The following is a 12060-nucleotide window of genomic DNA, read 5'->3' as shown; positions in this document are numbered from 1 at the left end:
ATGTACTTAGGAAACCGGGGCTCCAAGCACATAGATATTTGAAGAGCAAATGAAGCACTGGCCCACTACCACCGAACCACCATGAATCTCTGCGGAAGTGCCATTTACTAATGCAACATGATGATTCTTCCCACTTCCAGTAACTCAATCCCCTTGGCCAGATCTGTGTTACAGTAATTTGGAGATCCACAGGGTCAATTATCGTGAGGTTCCAGTGTATTTCCACCTCTCATTTCCAAAAAAATCTTGTATTTATTAGCTTGAAGTGATGTTCAAAGTATATGATTTTTTTAATTTTAAAAGGTTTTATTTAAGAAAAAAATAGAAGGTTTTATCTCAGTAAAACCTTTCATTCCAAATTTTAAACTTCCAGGCCAATGAATGCAGAATTCAGAAATTTTACATACTCTAATTCTTTGTGCTTTTTCACCTTCTCAAGTTCTCAAATATATTTTAAGTAAGGAAAATATGATGATAGCAAAATTCCAAAAGTTATGGAAGTTTGAAAAAGCTGAGGAGGAGACACACTGGGTGTCAACTATGCTTTAATTAAAAAACAAACAAACAAAAAAACTCAGAAAAAAAAAGCTGAGGAGACTATGCAACTATTAATAATTTTGGTATTCATATATATATATATATATATATATATATTTTTTTTTTTTTTTTTACTTTGACCAAAGATTCTAGTGCTTTATAAAGACTAACCTAGATACAATGGCCTTAAAGTCTATCTAACCTTAAAGGCTAATATTCTGTTTTAGCAAAACTTTCTTAGATTTTAATTATCTGCACTTATAGGAAAACAAACTGGAGACAACCATCTAGGGTTAAAAATCAAACTAACTTCAATTAGAGTAACAGTCTATTGTTTTTTGACATAGACCATACCAAGTGATTGTATAAAATCGGTAACTTGCAAGTTCCTACTTGAAAGATATACAGGATGCCACAATATTTCATCCATTTACCACGCTGTATAGGTATCATCTCCCACTTCAGAAAAAGGTGATCAACATTTAACACAACCATATCACTATCATTACTGTGTTAAATTAGGCAAGAGAAAACAGCATTAGTGCCAAAACGAAAGGAATTCCAGTGATTAAACAAGAGACCATATCAGGACAGGCAATGTGAGGGCAGAGCTCATTTGATTTCAACTTTATGCTGAGGCTTAGACAGTCTTGAAATCAAAACTTACTATATCAAGTAGTAGAGTTCATATATTGCAAAGTTTTCAGAAACAGGAATCCTGTGTTCAGATTTGTATCAGATTGCAGATGCTCAAGTGCAGACATGTTCCAGTGCAATGGTTTAATTGGTTAATTGAATGCTTGGTTACCTAAAGAAGGTACGACTGAATCATCAAGGTCCTTGCCAACCTGCTACCACATGATTGCATGGCTACTTCAACTCCTGCAGCTAAAGGGCACTGGACAGCTCAAACATACTTCAGCAGCTTTGGATCACTTAATTTTATGCTTAATCGGATAACTTTAGACCCTCCAAAATGATGCCTTAAAAAAAGCCGTATAATATTACAAAAATAAAAAGTGTAGTATGATTTCATTAGAGGGAGGGGCAGAGGAGGAAGATGAGGGAAGGTTCTTTTATTTTTCATCACTGATTTCACCAGCAAATCTCAAAAACCCAAACCTACATCAAATAATTTAAACAGAAGTGGCATTTTCTTCATATGGAATGCAAAATGCACACATTCACATACTTACATATACATAAATATATACATATATGTTTCCTTTACAAAGCTTCAAAGGTTGCATTGCCAGCATGCAAACCTCTTCTTCCATGGAAATTCCTAATACTGACAAGGAATGTCTAAAATACTTGAGACTTATTTCCAGAGAACTGGACTTTCTTCTCTTCTTGGCTCTTAAGAGAATTTTCCTGCCAAACTTCTACCAATGATCATTTTTAAAAATGTACACCCACATTGGTAATACACATTTAAAACATACTAACAAAATGGCCAGCTTGGACTTAAGAAAAACGAGGAAAAAAAACACCCCACAATAAAATCTAAACCCTTAAAAGGTGGAGTTTAGCTTTTTATATTCTTTTCAGCCACATTATGTTGTTGCATCACTGTTAAAACATAAGCAGCATATCATCCAAGATATTTGCAAACAATGTATGTGTCACGTTTCCCAGCTGCTATCTTTAAATGCAATTTGTACTAATCTGAGTTCTAGTTCAAAAGCATCTGGACGATCCTGAGGGTTTGCAGCCAGCATTTCTTTAATCAGTTGTTTCATCCGCCCATTCATAGACTTTTTCTTCACAGGAATGAGAAGTTCCATTTTGGGATTTTCCAGAAGCGCCTCTCCAACAGGCACAATCTCAGTTCCTTGTTTTACATAACTCCCCAGGAGTTCCTTCTTTGTCTCTGTGTCTATGAATGTGATCCTTTCCAGCATTGCCCAGATGATAATCCCCAGAGCGAAGATGTCAGCTTTTGCTGTGTAATGTCCCTCCCACACTTCAGGAGCCATGTAGAAATCTGTTCCACAAGCTGTGGAAAGGAAACACTTGTTTACACTGACAGGTTCTTCTGGATTCTGCCCAGAGGCTGAACAAACTTTACTGAGACCAAAATCAGCCACTTTCAGTGTGGGTTCCAAGTCACTGGTATCCAACCTGCTTTGTGAAATCAGGATGTTATCAGGCTTAAGATCTCGGTGGATGATCTGGTTTTTATGCAAGAAAGCCAGAGCACTGCTCAGTTGAAGCATAAAGCTGGTGTTAGTTTTACGATTGGGTTTCCTGGACAATAGATACTCATTCATATCTCCGCCGTCACAAAAATCCATCACAAACCACAAGTAATAGGCGCTTCTGGGATCAAAGGCAATTTCTCCTTTTAATGAAGTCTCTACAAGCTACAAGAGGGAAAAACAGATTACAGGCATCTGCACAGTTTATACAATTCAGCTACAGAAAAAGAATAACTAACTGATTAATAAGTTGGACTCCCAATTTTAAGTGGAAATTTCATGAATGTTTTATTTGGTCGATGCTCTCATATGTGCATTTTATTTTAAATTTCAGTACTTCAAACTGCCCCTAATGAATACATACCAAATCTCTAAGTCAGGAGGTAAAAAGTTATTTTAAAATAGCTTTAGGGGGCACCTGAGTGGCTCAGTAGGTTAAAGTCTCTGCCTTTGGCTCAGGTCATGATCCTGGGGTCCTGGGATTGAGCATTGGGCTCTCTGCTTAGCAGGGAGCCTGCTTTCCCGTCTCTCTCTGCCTGCCACTCTGCCTACCTGTGATCTCTCTGTCGAATAAATAAATAAAATCTTAAAAAAAAAAAAAAAAAGCTTTAGGGGCACCTAGCTGGCTCAGTTGGTAAAGCATGGGATTCCTGATCTCAGAGTCATGAGTTTAAGTCTACATTGGGCATAAAGCTTACTAAGTCATAAACAAACAAACGTTTTATTTTTAAAAGTATCCAACTGGCTATACATTTTCTGCATGAGTTAATGGACCTGAACTTTACCTACCTACACAAGAGCTTCATAAAAAAAATTGACATTTCAGCAGCTAGTAGACCTGGGAGAGTGCCAGCTGAGGTATTGACATCAATTAGGAAGTTCTATTCAATTAAACTGCCTGAAATATGTTTCTTGTTCATTGGACATACACTATTAACGTTATACAATCTGTAAAATTAGAAGAGAAATGATCAGGAACACTAGTTGTTAGGGAAATAAAGCCTTGGGGTGCCTGAGTGGCTCAGTCGTTAAGCGTCCACCTTCGGCTCTGGTCATGATCCCAGGGTCCTGGGATCGAGCCCTGCATTGGGCTCTCTGAAAAGCCTGCTTTTCCCTCTCCCACTCCCCTTGCTTGTGTTGTGTTCCCTCTGTTGCTGTCTCTCCCTCTGTCAAATAAATAAATAAAATCTTAAAAAAAAAAAAAAAAAAAAAAGGAGGGATGCCTGGGTGGCTCAGTTGGTTAAGCAACTGCCTTCGGCTCAGGTCATGATCCCAGCATCCTGGGATCGAGTCCCAAATCAGGCTCCTTGCTGCCACTCTGCCTGCCTGGGTGCTCGCTCTCTCTCTCTCTCTGACAAATAAATAAATAAAATCTTTAAAAAAAAAAGAAAGGAAAAAAAAAGGAAATCAAGCCTTCCTGTAGTCACTGATAAAAATAAAGACTGCCATTATTACTTCAAAAACTTCTACAGGCAGAATGCAAATATACTGTCTATCTCTATCACTATATGGCTTCTAAAAACCAATTAATAAAAAGACATATTTACATTTTGATATAAAAATTCAAATATGAGTTTGTATATTTCTTTTTTTTTTTTAAGATTTTTTAATTCATTTGAGAGACAGTGAGAGAGAGAGAATGAGCTGGGAGAATGGCTGAGGGAGAGGGAGAAGCAGACTACCCGCTGAGCAGGGAACCCCATGTGGGGCTTGGTCCCAGTACTCCAGAATCTGAGCCAAAGGCAGATGCTTAACCAAATGAACCAAATGAACCACCCAGGCACCTCAGGGTTTGTATATTTCTTTGCTACAAGCTGAAAACCTAGAATAAGTTGTTATTTTATTTGTTATCATTATCAAATTATAATTCTATGACCTGAAATTCAAGAATATTGATTACTTCACTGAATATGAACTACCATTCTAAAATATAGCATACAATACTTTGAAAGCATTTGTCCCATGGTGCCTTTTCAGACCCACTGAATAGAAACTCAGTAGGGAAGCTGAAGAGTTGTTGAAGAATGAACTGCAAGTTCACATTTAAGTCTACTAGTACTTCCTCTTGTCATTTGGAGGGCAGAAGCAAAGAACACCTTTCACACCATCTCCCCCAATGGCAAACAGCTGTAATTGCAACCGTCTGCAGATGTCTTCTTTGTTGCGTGTTGGCCAGTGAGCCAGAAAATGAAAGACTAGAAAAGTACAGATCACACAATTATTTACCAGGTGCACTGTTACTAAATATGCCGAGATTAAAGATCAGTGCCATTACTCTTACTTCATTTTCTCTCTTCTTCTGTCTTACTCTCAAAAGCAAACTTCTAAATAACTTTGAGCAACGCAAAGTCCCAGCATTCAAAGAATGGTTTAGAGTAAGTTGAGACAGTAAATATTTTAGGCTTGACAAGTCACATAAGGTTTCTGTACCATATTCTTCTTTCTTTTCCTTAACTCTTTAAAAATGTCAAAACTATTTTTAGCATCTGGGCCATATAAAAAATTGCCTGAGGGCTATAGTTTGAGGGCTGCTGGTTGAGAGAGCCCAATCCACTTATTTCCATGTGTAAAGGATGTAGCGTCATTGGTTCTCTTGCCTAAAGTCCTTCAACAGTTTCCCTGTTCTCTTAGGATACAGTCTAAGGTCTTGAACATGGACTGTGGGATCCTTTGACCCTGCTGACCTTTCTAGTTTCATGTAAAACAACTCTGCTGGCATAGTACAATCTTACTATATTCTTTCAATTCTTAGAATGCTTTGTATTTTTTGCTTCAAAACATCTGTATGTACAGTTCTTTCTGGCAGGCAAGTTTTCTCACTCACATGGCTAACTCCTCTTTACCCTTCAATTTTCAGTTGAAACAACTCATAATTCCTGAACCCTAGGTTATGTCAGGTTCTCTCTCATATGCTCTTACATCATTCTGTATCTCTCATTCATGACACTGATTACAAGTTATACAGACTGGCACCAAGTTCCTATGTTGAGAATGTATCCTCTGTTAATTAATTTGCTTTACATTTTCTTCTAGCTAAATTTTTTAGCTATTACGAACTGACTTAATCATTCAGAACAAGGAAAACATCTAGAAAAACATGGAGAAAAACAAAAACTTGTGTAGAGAATGGAGAAAGCCATGCATTGGGACTCTGTGGTCATGCTACAGATTTTTTTTTTTTGGTCATGCTACAGATTTAACTGTTTTTACCAGATGTAAATTTAGAGAAGGCACTTGTTAAGTGTGTTGATCAATGTCTTGTTAATAAATCCACAGAAAAGACAATTTTAATAGAGCTTTTAACAGAGCTACCTATTACTGAGTACTTCCTATGTGCCAAGTATTTTACTGTATCATTTCTAATTTTGACAACTTCCATGGAAGGTAAAATTATTATTACAATTTTACATCTGAAGATACAGATGCTGGAAGAGATGAGTTATTTAGCCAAGATCATAGAGCTAGCAAAAGTGCCACAAGTCAAACACAGGCCTATCAGCCTTTATTTATCTATTTTAAAATATTTTTAAAAATAGTTTTTATTTATTTGACAGAGATCACAAGTAGGCAGAGAGGCAGGCAGAGGTGGGGTGGGGGAAGCTGGCTCCCTGCTGAGCAGACAGCCGGATGCGGAGCTTGATCCCAGGACACTGGGATCATGACCTGAGCCAAAGGCAGAGGCTTTAACCCACTGCACTACCCAGGCACCCCCCTATCAGCCTTTAAAAGATAAAAGGGAGTACTAAATAAAAAGGTGTTTTAGATTAAAAAAAAAAATCATTGAGTCAAGGCTGGAAGTACTTTACATCTTATTATTTTTATTATTTTTTTAAGTAATCTCTACACCTAACATGGGGCTCAAACTTACAACCCCAAGATCAAGAGTCACATGCTCTACTGACTGAGCCAGCCGGGTGCCCCAATACTTTACATCTTAAAGGCTTGAATGACCACCTAATACTATAAAGGTTGCTTGATCTGGACTGAAGGATACCATTAGCACTAAGTCATATATTTAAATGTCTTTGTATTTGTAGATCAGTTCAATGGCAAAGTTCATCAAAGTTCTATCCACTTTTAAGAGGGAGCATGGTAAGAAGGTTTCTAGTATTTTCCATCAGTGCAACTTACATACTAAGCACTTTTAGAAAAGTAAACAGTAAATGGAATAGAGGCGAAATAGTTGTGCTTTACAGTTACTGTCTTAAGAGGTAAAACTTCAGGATATAGCATGCTAAACTGCAATATAAATTAGGTTCTCAAGATTGATATTTGTTCACCATATAATGAAAGTTGCAAGTTTCTAATTAAACAGATCCATGTTTGTTTTCTTTGTTGTTCCTGGTCCAAAAGTTTTTGTTGTTTTAAAATCATACTTCTGTACCCTGATGGTTAAAATTCTGAATTTAGACATACTCATGGGAAGTTGTTTCCTCTTCCAAGAATGACTGGATTTAAATTTTTCTCTGGCCTTTAACTAGCTATGTCTTAAGTATCTTTTCTCTTTAGCAAATACAGGCCTACTAGAGATTTTGAACTATATTAGAAGCCAGCCAACCAACCAACCAAATAAATAAACAAACAAATAAACCTTTTCTGTTTTCCTATGTTAATGCTTTCCCCGGGTCTACAAAAAAAGTAATTTGAAGGCAAGAGTAATTTGGAAGTTAAAAGGACACAAGTTTTAGCGGTCAGATAGTCTCCTACATTCAGTTACCAATTCTGCCACTTGCTGGATATGTGACTTGGATAAATTCATTATTTATTCTAAGCCTCAATTTCTTCATTTGTAATAATGATAATAGTACTACCCTCACAGGATTGTTCTGAGCAACTGCCTTTAAAACACTTTGAGCACATAGTGTGGAACTGAGTTGGAACCCAAATGTTAGCTATTAGTACTATTAATAACATTCAAGTGCTATGCAACATACTTCCTGAAAAATAACTAGAGTTGCATGGTTAAGAAACCACACAACCCTCTAAAACAGCAAATGCTTATATTCGAATCAGTGATTTATAAAGAAATGCCCAATTACCTATATGGGTGCTGCTATTGATTGTGGAGTTTTTCCTTTTCTTCTGGATTTAGTTCCCAAAAACTTGATTTCAAATAAGTGAATTTATCAGACTCTAATCTTGATCACTTTTCTAGCTCCTATGTTGCCCCATTCCCATGCAGACTGGCAAGTACCATGGCATAACAGGTGGCTTATGTTATTTTTAGGTATTTGCATCACAGGTTTAAATAAAACCCTGTTTTAAAGCAAACATCTATTCAGTTCTTGGCAGACCCTTATCTACTCCTAACTATATAAACACCTGCATTTAAAAGTAGAAGCTCATCTGACTCGTTTATTCCTCTTCTTGCTGACCAATACTAAATTCAAGTTATATCTATTCCTATTCAACCACACGTACCTGTAAATAAAGGGAAGAGTTAGAGCCGTGGGACATTTTTTGCACCATCCCATCTTTTTGTAGGATGCATTCCTCCAAGTGAATCACATTTGGATGTTGGCTCTTGATACTGCTTAGTGCCCAGAACTCACGCAGGGCTAGTTCAACATTTTCAGGTGCATGGCATCGAATTTTCTTCACCGCCACCCGTGCAGAGGTCTTTCTGATGACTGCTTCATACACAACACCGTAACTGCCTCGGCCTACCTCCCGTATTAGATCGTACTTTGGCTGGCTACTCACCATCTTCAAGGTCAAAGTTTCTGGAAAAATCAACAAAGTGCTCTGTTGAAATTAAGTATACTTACTGGCTTGTATACCTTTTTATGTATGATTTAATTATCTGTCTCACTGTTTGCAGTGCTTGAAAGATATTTGCTATAACTTGGGCAAATCTAAGTATTTGAATAGTAATAATAAAGCAGCTAACCCTTTGGTAGTACTTACCATGTATCAGGATCTGTTTCAAGCACTTCATAATATTAAATTCATTTAATTCTCACAACAATATTATGAAATAGATACTATTATGGTCATTTTATAGATAACAAAACGAAAGCACAGAGAGTTTAAGCAACATGCCTAAGGTAAAAGAGCTACTGGTGGACCTGGGTTTTGAAACCAGGGCATCTGCCTGTGACATTCATAAACATAACCATTACACTACACTGCCTCCCATACAAACTGCTTCAAAATATTACTGTTAAAAACCAGAAAATTCATCATTCTTATTTACTGGTCATGAAAAAAGAAACTCCAGCGTCTCCTTAAAGCTAACATACACAAAGTTCATAAAAATGTCAAAACAAAAACAAAAAACAGCTGGCTTGTGCTTAGGGACTGAAAGTAGACTAGATTACATATAGAATTCAAAATGTGGGGTTTTTTTTTAAAGTAAACAAACTGTGTATGTCCCTATTTTAATTTTGTTTATGTTATTTCCTCATTTCTTGCAAAATAAATGAAAATAAACTCTGTGGAGAAAAATGGTCCTCTAAAAATAAAGCAAGCTACTTAGAATGCTGTTACCTTTCTGTTGTTAAATGTAAACAACACCTATTTAGATGTAGGCCATTTTTGCCACTAAAAACTGTCCTCTGACTGTGTTCTTTCAAGTTCAACTTGATAAATCATTTAAAGGCAGAGGCCCTACACAGAGGATGTTCATGAGTTGAATCTAGAAAGTCTTAAGTGTGCCACCTCATTCTCCGAAGAATGTTAAGATTCTAATGAGCTTCAGGAACAAATTCTTATCTGTGGATTGCCACAATGGGCAAGAGATTGTGCAATCTTTCGAATGTACAGTTTAGGGGGAACAAGAGGCTACTGACTCTTGAGCCTGAAAAATTGGGTACAGCTACTTTAAGTCCATAGGATAGATTTAGTAAAGAAAATGAAAGCTTCTGAGATTACTTCTTAGTCCCAGTTCCTCTAACTGGAACCCCCCTTCACATTCCTACTGTATCCCTAGTGTCTGATACCCTGCCTCGGAATCCTGGCTCCAGGTCCACAGCAGACACTCTTTCCTGCTCTCCGTGGATCGCCAGTTACCATCTACCTCAAAGTGGCTCCTGTCTTGCAAGCTGTCCCACACCCGCACACGACAGAGCACCCGCGTAAGGCAGAGGGAGGGCGTTTATGAAATCCCTGGCTGCAAACCCAAGCGACCGGCCAGCACTTCCCGGGCCCTCGCGCCCGCCGCGCTGAGCCAGCGCCCGGCGGCCGGCGGGCCAGGCCACACAACCTGCCCGGCCCGGGAAGGGCCAGTCCTGGGCAGAGGTGTCGTCCGACGCGGCCGCTCAGCGACCCGCTCATTGGCCGAGTATCAGGCCCTCCCCCTCCCCCTCCCTGGCGGCGTCCAGACGAAACCCGGAGGGGATCCTCCCGAGGCCCTTCACCCGAGGAGACAGTCCCGCGGCTGTCCCAAATCCTCGGATGAGGCCCGGGCCCTGGGGAGGAGACCAGGGACAGAAGAGGAGGCCGCAGCTGGGGCCGGTGGCCTGAGGGGTGCGGGCCGGAGGCCTGAGGAGCGCGGGGCCTTCCCTAGCATGACTCCGCTGACAGGTCTGTGACAGGCCTCCCGGGGAAGGAGGTGCATGCAAGGCCTTCGGCTCTGCAGAAGGGCCTCAGTGCCAGGTCTGAGGGCCATATTTACCTCAGGGTAGCCGCCGCCGCTTCTCCCTCTCACGGGCTCTGCAGGCCGCCATTATCGGGCAGCTCGCGCCTCAGCCTCCGCGGCCTCCAGTCAGAGACCGGCGCGCGCCCCCGTGGTGCGCGCGGACACACCCCCTTACGCCGCGCGGCCCCGCCCCCCTCCGGCTTTCCGTAGCGCGAGCCGGGAAGCCGAGCGCCTTTTTATTGGGCGCGCTCCTCGCCCTCCGCTAGCCTCCTCCCTCTCCCGTGGTTCGCAGTAGCCGGGAGTCGCCGAAGGTGTGCGCGCTCTGGAGCGCACCACTAGTGCCCCTCCCCGCAGGGGTGGCCGGGCCCCGGAACGGGGAGGCCGCTGCCCGCCAGGGCTCGGTCACCGTCTAGCCGCAGCGGGCGCGCACGGCCCGCGGGCTCCGGGGACGGTCTGCGGCAGCAGGTCCGGGCCTGGGGGTGCGCGCGCCCGGCGCGGCCTCCCCGTTCGCTCCCCGCCCCCCTTCCCACCTACCGAGCTGCGGGCAGGTGTGCGGGGGTCGCTGGGGCGGAACGCCTGGTGCATCTTCTTCGGATCGGGCTTGGGGTGCCTGCGGGACGCGGAGCTTTTCGGCTAGTCCGCGGGGAGGCGCGGTCCGAGCTGGGGGGCCTGGCGTCCGCCCAGCCGGGTGGGAGGCTGCACCTTTTGTCAGAGTCACTGAGCCATGTTTGCGGACGGTGCAGTTGCCCAGGCGGCGGCGGCGCGGGACTGGGTGCGATCATCTGGGAGGACGCCGTCCCCTGCCCCGCCGGCGCGGTGGTATCTCCCTTAAAGAAGCCGGCACCTCATTGTTCCCGGGCCGCCGCGGCCGGGAGTCGGGGGCGCTCTGCCCGGCGCGGGGAGGAAGGCGCGGAGGCCTCCGCACCTGGCCGCTGCCGCCCACGCAGTCCCTGCGGGGCGGTGGCCCCAGCGGGGGGTCGGGATCCAGCCCGCGCGAGGTCCGAGGCGGCCGGGGCCGGGATGGACCGCGAAGGCAGCCCTTCTCTCGGGGCGAGACGGACAGCGGTGTGTCAGATCCCGGCATTCAGTCGCCTGACAGCCAGCCCGGGACTGTCAGTGACTCAGACTCGGACTAGCCCATTATTCAGTTAGTTGCACGGATCAGTAAGCATCCGCCAGAAACGTCCGTCCCTTCTTCACCAATTTATTCTGCAGCTACTATTTGTCAACAAAGCGGTTCCTGCTCCCAGTGCTGCAGTAAGCACGACGTGCAAAGAATCCCTGTTGGGGCTCTCGAGGATCAACCACTTACCCATTTTATTTGCTGTCCTCTATTTATGGACCTTCTTCTCAGAGTCTGAGCCTGGGTTAGGTGTTTAAATTAGCTTTTCTAATCCTGACCAAATCCCAAAGGGTAGGCTTTATTGCTAACCTTGTTTTTACAGGTGAGAAAACAGACCTCTGCCTTATTTGTGCAAAAGTTGTGTAGTTTGGGGTGTGTGTGTGTGTACCTGCCTTGAATACTTACTCTCCTAGTACAACTCCTCTGCCAAAAACCCGACAGCACCCTGCTCTATAATCCGTTCAGACTTTTGTTCTGAGTGCCATCCCCCAGTCTTCAGCTCTCTGCTGGGGATACTGACGCCCGCCAAGGCTTAGTTTCTGCTCTTGAAATTAGAGAGAAACTATAGATGGTCTTAATACCTGTGTGGGTAATCCATCTGAATCCTGAGAGAAGTATCT

The 12060-nt window shown here is 42.5% G+C and overlaps 1 protein-coding gene across 2 annotated transcripts; it reads right to left on the bottom strand.

Annotated features, from left to right (window-relative positions):
- Positions 1–665: 665 nt before the first annotated feature.
- On the bottom strand, positions 666–10976 carry PDIK1L (PDLIM1 interacting kinase 1 like). 2 transcript variants are annotated; one of them, XM_032863824.1, is made up of 3 exons: positions 10852–10976; positions 8160–8461; positions 666–2903 (listed from the first exon to the last, which is right to left on the bottom strand). In XM_032863824.1, exons 2-3 carry the CDS (start codon positions 8442–8444, stop codon positions 2163–2165), a joined length of 1026 nt encoding a protein of 341 aa, XP_032719715.1. In that variant the 5' UTR covers positions 8445–8461; positions 10852–10976; the 3' UTR covers positions 666–2162. The 2 variants fall into 2 exon arrangements, with proteins under 2 accessions (XP_032719715.1, XP_032719714.1); XM_032863823.1 differs by lacking the exon at positions 10852–10976 and adding an exon at positions 10354–10483.
- Between the last annotated feature and the right edge of the window lie 1084 nt (positions 10977–12060).

Source organism: Lontra canadensis, unplaced genomic scaffold (assembly GCF_010015895.1).
Source record: "Lontra canadensis isolate GAN:19392208 unplaced genomic scaffold, GSC_riverotter_1.0 scaffold25, whole genome shotgun sequence".
NCBI classification, from domain to species: Eukaryota; Metazoa; Chordata; class Mammalia; order Carnivora; family Mustelidae; genus Lontra; species Lontra canadensis.
This window is presented reverse-complemented; position numbering and strand designations above follow the sequence as displayed.

What these genes read in the sequence shown, in the direction of transcription:
- PDIK1L (XM_032863824.1), bottom strand. Translation starts at nt 8,444, where the DNA reads ATGGTGAGTAGCCAGCCAAAGTACGATCTAATACGGGAGGTAGGCCGA. An exon ending in ACTCTTCCCTTTATTTACAG is followed by an intron (nt 2,904 to 8,159) that starts GTACGTGTGGTT and finishes TCCCTCTTGTAG; the next exon opens with CTTGTAGAGACTTCATTAAA.